The following is a 15,784-nucleotide window of genomic DNA, read 5'->3' as shown; positions in this document are numbered from 1 at the left end:
TATCTTGGCGGGTGAAGTAAATTTTTGGTTCTGCCAGCGTGTGTATGTATATGTTGGCGGGTGTGTATATATATATATATATATATAGTGTATGTAAATGTTCTTGCAAGGAATTGGAAACATAGTATTAGTGGACTGAACGATTGGACTGTTTAATAACATGGTCGGCCAGCTAGAATGATATGACAAAAATAGAATTGAGAATGTTGCATGCATGTGACAAAATACCAAGAAATAATTAAATGAATGAAGAAAAAGATGGAACACCATATTGTGTAAGAAGCACTCAATGCGTGTACTGCTTAAATAGCTAGAAAGATCATATGATATGAGTAAGCACCAGCTAGCTATATATATCTATCTCTATATTGATATATGAAAGTATTAATTCTAACCATTTCTGAACTCTCATGCCTCTGTCTGCACCTAAGTTTTGAGCTAAAACCAGAAGATGCAATCTGTACATCATCTTTTCGTCCTACTAACACCCGACCTATCCTTTTATTAACTTCATTTCCCAATGCATCTTCCCATTTTTTTTTTTTTTTTTTAATAAATTTAGTCTGATAAAATCTAGATTCAACCTCCGTATTATTAATGGACTGGGTGAATATTGTTACCCATGTAGAGAAACTGTGATGTTGCTATAGGACAAGATTTAGTAGGACCCGCCTAGGAACTTTCGTTTCATCGGGAATCCATTACAAGCTTCACAGAATCGAAAATGACAATAAATTCATTACAAATAGTTTTTCAAACTAGAGCATGTTAGCCAAATGTTTTGTTTTTGATGTTTTTATTTTTGTCCAGTGTTATAATAATAAATAATAAAAACAAATGTGTTCACTAAAAATTGTTTTATTTTATACAATATCAAAACGTTTAGTTAATAGTGGTAAAAAATCGAAACATTAATTTGATGTTTTTATATATTTTAAAACTATAGCGTTTGGTGCTGTAGCGATGAATAGTATAAAAAAAAAAAAACTCTTAAATGACAATTTAAAACTAACTATTATATTTTTTTAGGCTTACAACATTTTTTTTCAAATATGTTTTCATATTTTTGTTTTAAAAAATCTTGTAACAAATAGACATTACCAAACATGCTCTCGATTACTATTCAAAACACTTTACAACAAAACACTTATTTTGTTTCGGGTTAAAACAAAATGTCAAAAACAAAACGACTCTAAATCTATTACAAATAGTTGTAACGACCCTCACCCTGGCCAGACACAATATTGTCCGCTTTTGGCTCACCTAGACCAGAGACTTCCCAGGGGGTCACCCATCCTGTTACTACTCCAAGTTAAGCACACTTAACTACAGAGTTCTGATAGGTTCACGGCCATCATGGCTTTAAAACGCGTTGTGTCATAGAAGGGTGTTGAATCTACATATAGCACTTGCTCCATCCACACCCAGACGATGTGGGATTGTGCACCTGTAGCTCACCCAGTGTGGTAGCCTACTGGTGCCCCCTGCACACGCTCACACACACTCGCCCACAAGGTCGCCACAATCACCCCCCTTTTGGGGCCCAACGTCCTCGTTGGCCACACTTCCGGCTGGGTCAGGCTCTGATACCATTTGTAACGACCCTCACCCTGGCCAGACACAATATTGTCCGCTTTTGGCTCACCTAGACCAGAGACTTCCCAGGAGGTCACCCATCCTGATACTACTCCAAGTTAAGCACGCTTAATTACAGAGTTCTGATGGGTTCACGGCCATCACGGCTTTAAAACGCGTTGTGTCATAGAAGGGTGTTGAATCTACATATAGCACTTACCCCATCCACACCCAGACGATGTGGGATTGTGCACCTGTAGCTCGCCCAGTGTGGTAGCCTACTGGTGCCCCCTGCACACGCTCACACACACCCGCCCACAAGGTCGCCACAATAGTGTCTTACATACAAATTTAACTATTTAGTAGAGGCACTCTTTTGAGTTACGAAAGAGTTTAGGTTGGAATCATTCCACCATTTTCCTCTTCTCTCTTTGTTGGATTAATAAATAAATAAATATACAAACTCACATTAAAAAAAAAAGTTAAAATTTACTTGAGTGGTGAAGGAGCTCAGAAAAAATATATATATATATATATATATATATATATTTTCATTTGTTTGTCTTATCTCAAGTTGGAATTAATAGGCAATAAAAGAATACTAAAAATGGTACTTAAAAGTTACAATTTGAATATGTTTAGAGCATTTTCATCAGTCTGTTAAAATATTCTTTTGTATAAAATATCACGTATGATGTGTATTTTTTTTTTTTCCTCCAACAGTCTGTTAAAATACGCTGCCATATCATCAATGTGTAAAATTATTGTGTATTTTACACAACATTTTTACACAGTCACATTAGCATATTTCCTTTCTCTTTCCCCGATTTTTCTCATTTCATTAACGAATCAACCTTATATTAAGTAGGTTTGTAAAAATTATGTGAGATTCAGGCATAATACCGATTGGTTGTTATTGGGAGATATAATTCTACACAAAAAATATAAAACAACCTGTTAGAGCTAAAAATGCTCATTATATATAAATTTTAAATTACTTATTTTTAGCTCCAGCACTTAATATAGGGTTAATTCTTTAATGAAATAAGAAAGAGGGAGGAGAAAAAAAATATATTAATGTGGCTGTGTAAAAAGTTTGTGTAAAATACACAACAATTTTACATATTTGTGTATTTTAACAAATTGCTGAAGATAAAAAATTTACACATCATACCTGACATGATATTTTAACAAACTACTGAAGATGCTCGATGTCAAAAAAATACTCCACAATCTGGACATCTTTCCTACATTACTACCTTATTTGATCATCTTCCCTTTTCTCTTTTAGTTGTAAGACTTTTAAATCAAATTTCGAATTACTCACAAGTTTAAAAATGGAGGCTGCTTAATTTCCTTAAATATTTGCTTTTATAAAAAAAGTAGTCATGACAATGATGATGAATGACCCATGGCCCCGGGGCACAATGGCAGTGGAGCTAAGGTGCATGCATAAGCTATGATCACTAATTTTTCCACCAATTGCAGTTGAAGTTGCTTGTAATCTTTTTCCCAGCAGTGAAAAGACATGTGTCATATTTACCCAAATTGTGCTTTTCTCTCCTATATTTTTGAGCCCTTTTTATCTTTTATGCACTAATAAAGTTGGAACAATGTAGGGCTACTGTCTACGCCCAAAATAAAGCTACATTTTTAGGGTGCTGCAAATTTGCTTACTTTTCTTAATTCAGAGTCGGCAACTCCCATATTATAAGATATTTTACCATTGTATTTTACACTATAAAAAAATAACTCATTAATCAAAAAGAGGAATTTATCAATCCACTATTAAATTTAATAATACCTTTGAGAACTTTTGAAAATTCCTTAAATACTTCCGAGAATTTCTGTAGGAGATCCTTAGAATGCTCTACCTCGGTCTGAAAATTGTTCCTTGATGGAGCTGATTCAGCGTTGAATAAGAGTTTTGAAATTACTAATAATTAGAATTTAATTCTCATCAAATTAAATTAAAATATTACGATCCAACTGTTAAAATAACATTAACCATACAAATATAACCCTAACCCACGATGTATCGATAATTATATTACAATTTAATTTTTGAAAACATAATGCATAGAATCACAAAATAATTCTATTTATTTAAGATTCCTAAACTTGCTATTTACACTTATCAAAATACTTTGCTAAAATAACCATTAAAAGAATTACCCTAATGATCATGTAGAAAAGTGAAAGTTTGAGACTTCTGAGTCCTGGAAGACGCATTGACATTTGAGTTACTTGCTAGGGCCCAAAAACTAAAGAACAAGAAAAAAATTGCTAAAATTTATTTTGGAATTTGTTTGGTATGTGCATAACTTATATGCATACTACGCAATATTTTAGAATATTCTCTATATCATTCGGAAAGACTTTAAAGGCAGATAATACTAGACATATCATGTAGCACTTTCATTTAAAAGTTCGTGTGAAACCTTTTCTTTTTTTTTCTTGACAATGGTCAGTGGGTTAGTAGCTAGGGAGGAGGGAAATCGAACTCTAAACTTATAGAGTGGGGCATTAAAAACCTGACATTTTATCATTCGGATGACACCACCACACTTAATTACTTTACACATAATAACCACGACCATATTAGAGACAATACTTTGATGGAGTCAAGGTCAAAAAGCACTTGTCTTTTAGTAAGAGATGGGAGAGTTTTTCCTTAAGATAGAAAAATTAAAACCAAACCGACCATATGAATTTCAAAATTGTTCCTCCCCAAAACACACCACTTGTCTTATCCCCACAAGTTAGGCTTTTGAATCCAAAGTAAAAACATCTTTCATCACCACGCCACCTCGTATAACTACCATTTTGGAAGCATCTGAATTAGGCTTTACCACTGGTGACCCTACTGCCAAGTTTGCACGAACAGTAAAACTGTGTATGGTGGACGTATCGGCCAACAAGGCGACTTATAATCAGTTAACAATTATCTTTCAAATTGTACATATCGTTATACTATTTCATTAATCGATCGATTTATATTAATATTTATTCTAATTCTTTACATTGTGATTGTAAACCATTTATAAGGGTTTGTTAAAATAAAAGTTTATATATTAAGAACTGTAACTTAGTAGTACTTTTTCAATTTTCAATTTTAAAAGTCAAATGTTTAATTTTTGGTGCAAATTATTATTATTTTGAAAGTTAAAGAAATTTGTGCGCACACTGTGTCTTTACTGAAACTCGAGTTTCTAACTTGTTCAAAATGAGTGGTTTCGCTGACCAATTCAAAGTGCAAATTAAAAATCCAAGAATCTAGTGAGGGTATATGGTGCAATTTCTAAAAAAACAGTTTAATTGTGTCATTTCGGATCAAATCAATCTTTGCAAAGTTTCTTCATAATACTCTCATTGTGGAAATGTTGTCACATTTCAATTAGTACTTGATGATTATATATACAAGGTTTTGGAGAAAGATTTGGAATACAATGGTGGTCACATTCTGTCTCCTCCACCATATCCATAGGGTCGGTTCAATCTAGGCTTCTTCTTTTTTATTTTTTTAATCTTTAGCCTTAATAGGAAGTGTCACTCACATTTTCTTCCTAGCTAGGTTTCCAGAAAAGGATGTTTTTACCACTATCTTATTACAACTTTAATATGTAATTTAAATTACAGAACAATATGGATGCCATGGATTTAACATATATATACATCATATATATATATATATATATATATATAGAGAGAGAGAGAGAGAGAGAGAGAGAGAGAGAGAGATGTGGTCCATATGTATCTTCAAGTCAATTGGCAAGGAGTGCTTGGAGTATCTCGCAAACAAGAGATGCTCATGCCTGTGGCAGAAGATGACAAAACCTCTTTTGTGCTCAAATAACAGACTTAACATTATGGGTTCCATGTCATCATGATGGGATTAAAAAATGCTAGTCACCCAAAAAAACCTAATAATAACCCCAACTGAGAAATTCAAGTGAGTTATTTTTTAAGAAAAAATTATTATGCATTTTAAATATTAAGTGGACTAAACCAGTGATGTCACATGACCAATCATTTAAATTCAGAGAATTCATCATAGCAATAAATTAGGTTTTACTCATTAGGGTTTACTGGTAGTTTTGAAGAATGCCTTAATTAATTTGAATGGAAAAAAGCCTACATTCAGGGGATTGGACCATTAGTTGGGGGTGAAATTTGAGGGTGGGTGCTGTGCTTTTTGACCCAAAACCTCATGAAAAATTGAATCATGGGCATGTTTGTTTTGACTAACCAGCCTTCACTTTTGGAGGGAACGATTTTCTTGGAATCAGAATTTTTTTTGCAACTCATAAGATGATTTCATTCACTTTAGTTTGTCTGATATTTTCAGTAAATTGGTATTTAACCTAATACTAAAAGTTACCGTCAGCAGACAGCATGTAAATCAGTTGGTTAGAACTCATCCTAAGATTTAACACACACGCACAGATGTATTGTCTTTAACATTTAACACAACAATTGATGAAATTTGGAAATTTTAGATTTGTTTAAATATTCATTTTATCCCAATAGTGCAAAAAGTCAATGAATGAATTGCTAATCACAATTTCTGAAAAAAAAAAAAAAAAAAAAAAAAAAAGGAAAAAGAAAAGAAAACTGAAAAGTGCACGAACATATGAGATTCCATGACCCCACCAAGCCAATAGGAAACATTAGCAATTGACAGTTATTACAGTTATAAAATCAAACTATAATGTTATTCAGATTTTACTAGAATTTAGATACCACTGTATATAAAAATAAAGCTAAAGCTATTATGGGATGAATATAAGGGTGCCTACATCTAACCTTCTCCGCATGTAGAAAGTTGCGGATTCAAAACAAGAAAATAGTTTTTTCACATACAGAATTCGAAACAAAAAAAATTTTCTCTTTACACGCCGGGATTACGGCTGCCGACTCTCCATACCTTTGCCCCCTTTCCCTTTGTCATGAGGACCAATACAAGGTTCGTACAAAAGCACATGCACTTGTTCTCCATTTGGACTACCAACCTAAATGCCATGGACTCAACTTCCCTTATTTATTATAAAAAAAATGGGATGAAAAAAAATTGACCCCAATTTTCTTATAAAATTAAGCTTTTTCCAGTGTAAATGTTTAGCAAGAAATTTAAATTTTGCAGGTCCAGTATAGCCTATAGGACAGAATAAAGATTCTCTAGCAATGGTTATTTTGTATATCAAGTTATAAACAAAAAGAAAAAAAGAAAAAAAAAGAGGACATGTAATCTTGATTGGTGGACTTTTGACATCCGTATTTAATCAACAAATCACATACTTATGAAATGGGTAACAAAATAAGCCCCCATCTACAACTCAATCAATTAATTTCATGATGAAACAAGTTGGTTGAAACAATAAATCTCTGAATCCAAAAGAATAAATAAACAAGTACTCCTGAGCAGTTTAAAGCAATTTAATATACAGAAACAGAATGCATCACTAAAAAGGAATCATTATTATTTTAATTGAAGTAATCACCAAATTGATATCTTTGGCATTTTTCACATGGAATCATGAACTAGCTTTGTGGCATGGATTAAGGGGGAGAAAGCCTTTTGGGGTCTTGAGCATGTTCTATGGTCTCGAGTATGTTCCATTTACTATGCAAAATTCAAAAGATAAAAAAACATCAATTGTATCTCAGATGACTTATCTAATAATAATGGCTTCACTCACACTCTTAAAAAAGAAAATTAAAATCTTAAAAATTATTCAAAACTTTTGCTACTGCAAGTACCAATTCCAAAACTAAACATATCTTCTACTTCTTCTATTCCTACGTTAGATCATTTAGCCACAGGCAAAGCAGGCATCCCAGTGTGTGTGTGTGTGTAACCTCTCTCTGTATATTGTATAGAGCAGGTTTTTGGCTTTACACCTTCTATGAATTGTTAAATCTTTCCAGAAACACTCCAAACAAAGTCAGTCAGCCAAATGGTCAAAGTGGGCCAATCTCTGCTGACTATGTAACAAAGCTTCACACCGAAAGGGCTTCTGGTGTGACAAGAACTGAAGGTCCCATGCCTATACATTTTGTGATGTATATATGTATAAAGATAACAAGCCATTAAAAAAGGGATCGTGATACAAAGAAATATGGAGGTTTCTGACTAGGGTTTGGGTCCCATAATTGTTCTCTCCTTATTGATCTTGTTCCCCTTTTAGAAGTAATGTTATGTTTCACCCTCATCAGTTTGTCTACCACCCCTCACTTTCCTTCTCAACCAGGCTTAATTTTCAAAGGAAAACCTTTTCCATCGGTTTATTTCCTTGGTTTAAGTGTAGCTTTCCTTCTCAATCAAGATCCCAACTTTTGGTCTGTTCTCTTTGGACCTTAAAGTAACTAGCATTAGCCAATAGAAGACAACCCATGTGAGTTAACTTATACATGCACAGAGAAGAAACTAAAGCAAACTCTCTAGGAGGGAAAAGATTCAAAGATAATTCAAGACATAAACAAAGCACTGCCAAAATGAAATGAACATGTATCGAGATATGTTCTACCCAATGTGCCTCCTTTTCAATCATAAAGCTTGTTGCCGACATCTTACATGGACCTGATACGCGAACAGAAAGCATATATCAGATTTATCAAACCTCCAAATGCAAGGACGTGAGAAAACGAACATTCATATCACTTGATATTAAAACATACTTCTACGAAACATAGAGTGTAAAAATAAACAATTCACTTGTTTTGAAACAATAATGTAAAAGGAGTAACATAACATGATAGTTTTATACACAATTATGTAATAAAGTTGATATATTGGATATGCTTGAACAACGCAATTGTGATCAATAAAATGAGAGAACATAAATGACAGACTGGTGCTTGAGCCATTTCATAACTAAATGTAAGAAATTTCAGTAATTCTGGTTTTTTACTATAATGTTTGCAAGTTCCAAATTACATTAGACTCAAAGACCTATTCTATCTCTCTTTCTCACATACAGAGATGAATAAGACCTATTTTATCTTATCATATTCATAAATTGGATTTTTTTTTTCCTTATTTAAATTTTTTTTACAGTATCAGTTTTTTTCCTTCTTATTTACTATTCGACCGTTGCATGGAAAGATCTTATTCTCCTGTATGTACTACATGATCTTCTACTCAAAAACAAGAAATACAGTCAATCGCTCAACCTAATAAAAAAGATATGGATAGAAAAGTAGCAGCCACAAAGCATATTTCCTTAGTTCTGTTTTAGTAGACATTTTGTGCATGTTTCCAATATCACAGTTCACACGTCTCAGTTCTGGTCTTTCTATCTTATTCTCCAGTGTGTACTACATGATCTTCTACTCAAAACAAGCAATATTTAATCGCAACCAATCACTCAACCTAATAAAAAAGAAATGAAGAGAAAAGTAACAGCCACAGAGCATATTTCCTTAGTTCTGTTTTAGTAGACATTTTGAGCATGTTCCCAATATCATAGTTCACATGTCTCAGTTCTTTTTGTGAGCCATCACATGCTTAATTTAACCAATTCCAAGTGTTTGTGATTTAAAAAGAGAGGGAGGGGGAGAGAGAGAGAGAGTAAATTAACCCAAAACAGCATCATTGTTTCTCTAATACTCTATTCAAACATTATAAAACCTTTGGCTAAGTAGGTTCATATAATACCATTTCTATTTGGCTTTTAAGTCAAAGATAAAAGAAGTTAAAAGAGTTCTAATATAATCATTGAGATCACAATTTTTGGTCTTTAGGTTAATTCAAACCACGTTCAAAAAGCCTAGAACGCATTCAACACACACCCCATAAATCAAGCTTTTGAATGCAACATGCCACCATAAACTCATGCCAGAGTAAAGACTTATAAGTATGACTGCCCAACTTCTAAAGTTATAATCATTCCCTAATGAAGCAGTATAATGGCTAGAGTTTTGGACAACCCTTTGGGTCAAAAGTTCAAACTGCATGTCCAGTGATTTTTCATTTTTTTAAAGATAAAAACTAATTCTTTCACATAAGTTTTGGACATTAATTATTTGATAGTTTGAAGATACTAGTTTAATTCATGTATATTGCACAGAAAACAAAAAGAAATGCTAAACACTTGACTTTATATCAAAGTCCTTTACTAAAGCTACTCTTTCTTTTTTTTTTTTCTTTTTTTTTCCTTTCTTTCGGACTTCCTCTACCAATTAAAGTTCCTAATTCTGTTATTTTCACATTACCTATTTTGAAAGGCGGAAAAGAAACACATGCCTTTTGAATATGTCTAAGTAGCAATTCAGGTTGTCATCCACACTTAGGATCCGTTTGTTTGGATGTAAAATATTTTTTAGAAAATACAAATATTTTTATTTTCGGGTATTTGGTTGTCGTAAAATAGTTACAAAGAAAAAATTTATTAAAACCTAAAGAAAATAAACTTACTTATCAATTTTCGGCAAGTCATTTTACACGCCCCATCCTATGGACTTGACATCAATCTCGATTTAAACCTTTGCCAAGCACCGAGAAAACAAAAATAAAAAAAAAATATTTATTTTACCTGAAAAAGAAAAATCTTTTCCGAGAAAAATATCTTTTGTCGAAACAACGAAGCCTTAGAGTGGATGGGCTTCATGCAACAGTATGGTTGCCCCATTATGATCTGGTCACATACAGGGCCGGTCCTGAGATTGACAAAATCTTGAGAGGACCTAGGCGAACTTAAATGTGAGGCCCTTCAATTACTGAAATACATACTAACATACGCATAAAGTAGTAAAGGGTAATATTCAATTTCGAATTTAATCACCAAATTTTTAAGAACCCTAATTTTGAATGGGCATTGAATTCGTTTAATTAATAGAAGGACTAAGTTTTTATTTTTTATTTTTTTATTTTGGGCCTATCACTCATGGAAAGGGACCAAAGTTTTTTAATTTTTATTTGGGCCTATCTCACTCATGGTAAGGGGCTTGAGTTTTTTTTTGTTTTTTTTTTTTTGGACCTATCACTAATGGGCCTAAAACTTTTGAGGCCCTCTAAATGTTGAGGCCCTAGGCGACCGCCTTGGGCCAAGGCCGGCCCTGGTCACATATAGTCTCTCCGGATAGAGAGGTAAGGCTACATAATCTGACCCTCCCTGATCCCCGCATTTAACATAATATCAGAGTCACCCTTATAAAACAACCATTTAACATGCATAACTCTATCTTCATTTAATTCAAGTATTTAAATTTTCTTTCTTTTAATCCTCTTCTTTTTTGAAGAAAACAAAATGAATAACTATATGCTGGTAAACAACAGTCTGGCTTTCCTAAACAATCATATTTTTTCATGTCCAGCTGCAGTACGTGCATGTCTAACGAGGCCTTATATGTTAGCAGTTTATTTTCTGCTCCTGAGAAAATCTAAAAACCAAGTTATCCTATCAAACTATCATTTGCACTAAGATGATTTTTCAAATATGGTTAACAGTGGTCCAAATATACAATTCCACACTTCCTTTACATGGTATGACTAATAGTACCAATTGCAGGCTTGTTTATCCCAAATAAACATGCATGTATATGTTTGTAGTTATATATCAGAACAAAAATACTTCTAAATACTGTGTATTGAATTAATAATGCAAAATTCCCCAACTTACATAATTTTCCCTTACCGGTTTTCATTTGCTTCAGATATCTTTTCAAACTATAAATCACTAATATAAAGGTGCACAAAAGAAATAGTTAATCGATGTGAATGACTGAGAAGCTTCTTGTATATCACAGAACCTGTCTTACATGAACTTGAAAGATAGGACATGCTGCAGACATTGTAGCGTATGGGTATCCAACCACTTAGTTGCATGACTCTAGTGTCTACATACATTGTGGCAGTGTATCCAACCACTTATTTTCATGACTCTATTGTAGCGTCCTGCGAAGGAAGTATATAGCATTATATATGTTAGTAACCCATAAACTGTCAGGCATTGGAAATATTTTTCATGAAGGTATTACAGTTTGGGAAGAAATTTTGATTGAACAAAAAAAAGAAACTACTTCAACCGATATGCACTCAGGTACAGCCATACAAAAGTCCCTTAATGGAGTAGTCAATAGCAAAGTCATGGAAAACACATCTAGATAAGCATTTCTCGAGTATACTTTACTACATGGATAAAATTTTGATCTGATTCCAATGTAAACTAAATAGAATTCAGTGATTGTTTGCATTGATATAGTAACTACTTTATAAAGTAGTGGATACAAAGTGCGGATTGATCAAGATTAACTGCCCAATTTAAGTATCTTTTGGAATGTGCCATGGGCATCAAGCCCAATATGTGCAGGTCTCCACGTGTTCTGACAGAAAAAATGACTAAACATGAAGACGAAGTCTTTTCAAACTCCTCACACAAAGGAGTTGCTGTCGATTTCAGGCTTCCTCGATGAACTCCAACAAGGAGGAGCTAATGTCAACTAGGAAAAAAAAAAAAATGAGGAGGAGCTAATGTCCAACTCTGCAAAACACAATTGAACATGGTTCTTACTGAATTTTTTTAGCTGCGTTTTCCAAATAGAGACTCCTCCTTTCCGAAGGTTATGCATTCTAGACTTCCTCCCGACCATGAAAGGTGTTACTTGGATTAACATTCTATTTATTTCAACAATTGCTTCCATGCAAAAAAACATAAAATTCAGCAAACCAGAGAAAATGTATCAAATCAACCATATTCTAATCAATATGTCCACTGGATGAAACCCCACCATTAGCCACCACTTAATTAATTGCAAAAAAAACATAATATAGCTGATAAGCAGTGGATTAAATTTAGCGTTCAGGGTAGAAATTCACCAGGATCTATGGATATAAACTTCAAAACCTTTTTCCATATTTCCCTTTTACAATACATATACTTAGAAGTTCGTTTACTATTTCCATTTATTCCACACTTTTCCTTGACCAACGTGCACATCAAAGCTTGTTAAATTGATACTTTCCAGTGCACCATTTTGTTAAATGTGAAAATTTTCCCAGTTAGTAATATAAGTTTGTTAAAATTAAATTGGATGGTCCTATGCTGGATTGTGAGAACATATGTCACCAATCAAGCAGAAGCAGCAACAGGTTAACAGCAAACTTTTCACGATCTCTAAAAGGAATCTCCTTCAGGGTATAGTATGTTCAACTGGGCTCTTCTTAAGCGTGAAGGTTTTAAAAACTTTTCAACGGAATAAACTGCTACATTATTCAGCTGTAAGGAAGATTCTATTTGGTTTAGATGTGTGAAGATTTATTCACAAGTCTTTTTCCCCTTCATGGAACCCTTCAAACAATCATTATTGATTTATGTTCTAGATACATAGTTGCCATCATTATCCACTTTTCAACTACTAGGCTGTCTTATGTTAATCTCGCGAGGTGATGATATGTTTCACTGCATTAATGACAAACCATATCAACTGAATTGATTGAGCAACATAAGACAACATTTAGACAAGTATGCACTCCAACAACATTGAAACATTGGGAATCTGACTTATTTATATTTGCACACTTACACTATTAGATTATTTTATCTGAAAAGCTTGTACATCCATCATGCTATTATGCTAATCAAGAAGTATTTCAAGTTTGTGTACATGATTTATACATCTTTACATGATGCTACACAGACTCTTATTGGTGAATGAAGTTACTACGTTGCTAAAAATCAAAGAGTTCGGAAGTTATTAATTCTTACCTGAGAACTGTCAATGGTGAAGTTTCAAGGTACACATCCCATCTTCAGCTTTCACCATATTGTAATATAATTGAAGATCCAATCTCAAGCACATAATACCAAACCCGTGTTTGCATGTTCAACTTGGTTCTTCAATAGCTTATACTTTTCTGACCCTGCTGCTTGTTGCTGTAGAGGTAATATTGGTCCAAGATAAGCGACTTTGATCTTAGATTTAAATGTACAAGATGCTTGCATTAGCAAACCTCCAAAGAAGAGCTAACCCAAGCAGAAAATTACAAAATTGAATATCCTGAACTGTGCCAGCAAGATGGTTTGTCTCCAGATCTAATTTGTTGCAGAAAATCCAAATCTTTCAAGGCAGGACTCCTATCAAAGGGCTTCATGGCTTTGGCATCCAGGAGGATATCTTACAACCCATTAAGAGAGAAATCTTTGCATATGTATGCCACATACCCAGTATTGGTTCCACCTATGTGGGTTTCAGACCATTGCACCAAGAAATGGCTCTTATTTTCATGTTGTGATTATTAATATTACAAAAAACTTTCTGATATTCATGCATTTTAAAGACTGACACACTCCGCGATATCAGAAGATAACAATTCAAGGATTGAGTAGATACAGTTCGATTCTGGATGAGTTTCATCCCTCGTAGAAAATAAATGATTCTTCCCCTTTATTTCAACCCAACTACAACTCATCTCCCCCTTTGCTTCTCTTTCCCTCATTTGTTTCCTCATCTCTGCCACTTCTGTCCATCTCTTAGTTGATGCATAAATGTCAATAATCATCAAGCATGCACTTGAATTGTGAGGCTCTAGCTCTAAAATCCGATCGGCAGCATGTAGACCCAATTCCAACTCACCCCAGACCCTACATCCATTCAGCAATGTTCTCCAAAAGATAAGTGTGATCTCATTGGGCATTTGCATTATACTGTCATATGCTTCTTTAAGCAACCCAGCACGTGCAAATAGGTCAACCATGCTGGCATAGTGCTCAGGTCCAGGGTGAATCCCATAATCCATCTTCATACTGTTAAAATATTGCTTCCCTTCTTCGACCAAACCACAATGGCTGCAACCATGTAGAAGTCCCAAGAAACTGATACGATCAGGCAAAAACAGAGCTTTTTGCATCTGATGAAAAGTTATTACAGCCTCTACACCATAACCATGCTGCCCAAAACCCATAATCATAGAATTCCAAGTAACATGGTCACGTTTGGGCAAGTCTACAAAAACGCGCCATGCATTATCAAAACTGCCTGATTTTACGAACATAGAAATGGCTGAATTCCCTATATGAAGGTTGCTATCAAATCCTCTTCTAAGGAGTTGAGCATAGACTTGCTCACTAACCGAAAGCATTGCTAGATCAGCAGAAGCAGCTAAAGCACTAGTAAATGAATGTGAAGTTGGGTGCATCCCTACTACCAACATTTCTTTGAAAACACTCAATGTTTCAGCAGGAAATCCATTTTGCTGAAAACCCGATATGATTGAAGACCATGAAACTGAATTAGGCTCAGGCATCTGCTTAAACAAACCCCACGCATCTTTAATTCGCCAGTTTTGAGATAGCGCTGTAACAATAGCAGTCCAACTAACAACATCTTTATCCGGCATGACAACAAAGAGCTTCAATGCAATGTGTGTCTTTCTTTCTTTGGCATAAGCCATGATCATGGAATTCCAAGAAACAGAACTCTTCTCGGGCATTTCATCGAACAGTTCCCTTGCATCCCCAACCCTGTTGTTTTCAATATAGCATTTGATCATCACATTCCAAGAAACAGGATCTCTATGACCCATTTGTTCAAAAATCTTTTTTGCATGATCAACTTCTCCTCTTAGCGAGTAATCTGACATTATTTTTGTCAGTGTCACCACGTCTTCCTTCTTTGTGCAGTTACTATGCAATGCATATGCACTATGCCTGTGTTGGGGACACACTAAAGAAACTTCGTTTCTGTTATGGAGGAGTTTGGTGATTATTTGCATATATTTCATTTGGGGTTTGCCCTTGTATAATGCTTCAACCATCTTCTTGGTATTGAAAAGCTCATTTGTAATGAACACGACCTATATATCACAGTTGGACTGGATATATATATATATATATAACTTTTGGTGGGGGCTACCATAAACCCTATCAAACTTTGAGATCTTTCACTAGTCAAGGTAGTACACCTTTGACGAGTATATATATCTTTCAAATTTCAAGCAGTGACACTGAAATTATTAAACATTTTAGGTAAATAGTATCTATTAATCTGATGAAAACAAACCTTGAATTTTATTCAAGAAAACTCTGATCACTATATTTGTGAAGCTATACAGGGCACTTTCCAGCATGAAACTGAACAGATTAAGTGCTTTACAAATGACGTAGGAAAATTTCTTTTGTTTGACCAAATTCATGAGTTTGGAGCTCGGCAATAAAATCACATCACATTAACATAATTTGGTGCAGACCTTCAAACCACATTTTTTCTGTTT

General features: G+C 34.1%; 1 protein-coding gene across 1 annotated transcript; it reads right to left on the bottom strand.

Moving 5' to 3' along the window:
* Positions 1-11,059: 11,059 nt before the first annotated feature.
* On the bottom strand, positions 11,060-15,484 carry LOC132313040 (pentatricopeptide repeat-containing protein At4g02750-like). Its single transcript, XM_059811656.1, has 2 exons — positions 13,281-15,484; positions 11,060-11,470 (listed from the first exon to the last, which is right to left on the bottom strand). The coding sequence occupies exon 1, from the start codon at positions 15,326-15,328 to the stop codon at positions 13,847-13,849; it is 1,482 nt and encodes a 493-aa protein (XP_059667639.1). The 5' UTR covers positions 15,329-15,484; the 3' UTR covers positions 11,060-11,470; positions 13,281-13,846.
* Between the last annotated feature and the right edge of the window lie 300 nt (positions 15,485-15,784).

The sequence above is a fragment of the Cornus florida genome, unplaced genomic scaffold (genome assembly GCF_030987335.1).
Source record: "Cornus florida cultivar Cherokee Brave unplaced genomic scaffold, ASM3098733v1 CherokeeBrave_3.0.0_Hap2_Chr06, whole genome shotgun sequence".
NCBI classification, from domain to species: Eukaryota; Viridiplantae; Streptophyta; class Magnoliopsida; order Cornales; family Cornaceae; genus Cornus; species Cornus florida.
This window is presented reverse-complemented; position numbering and strand designations above follow the sequence as displayed.

Bases quoted from the DNA above. Each gene is read 5' to 3' on its own strand.
- LOC132313040 (XM_059811656.1), bottom strand. From the start codon at position 15,328: ATGGTTGAAGCATTATACAAGGGCAAACCCCAAATGAAATATATGCAA.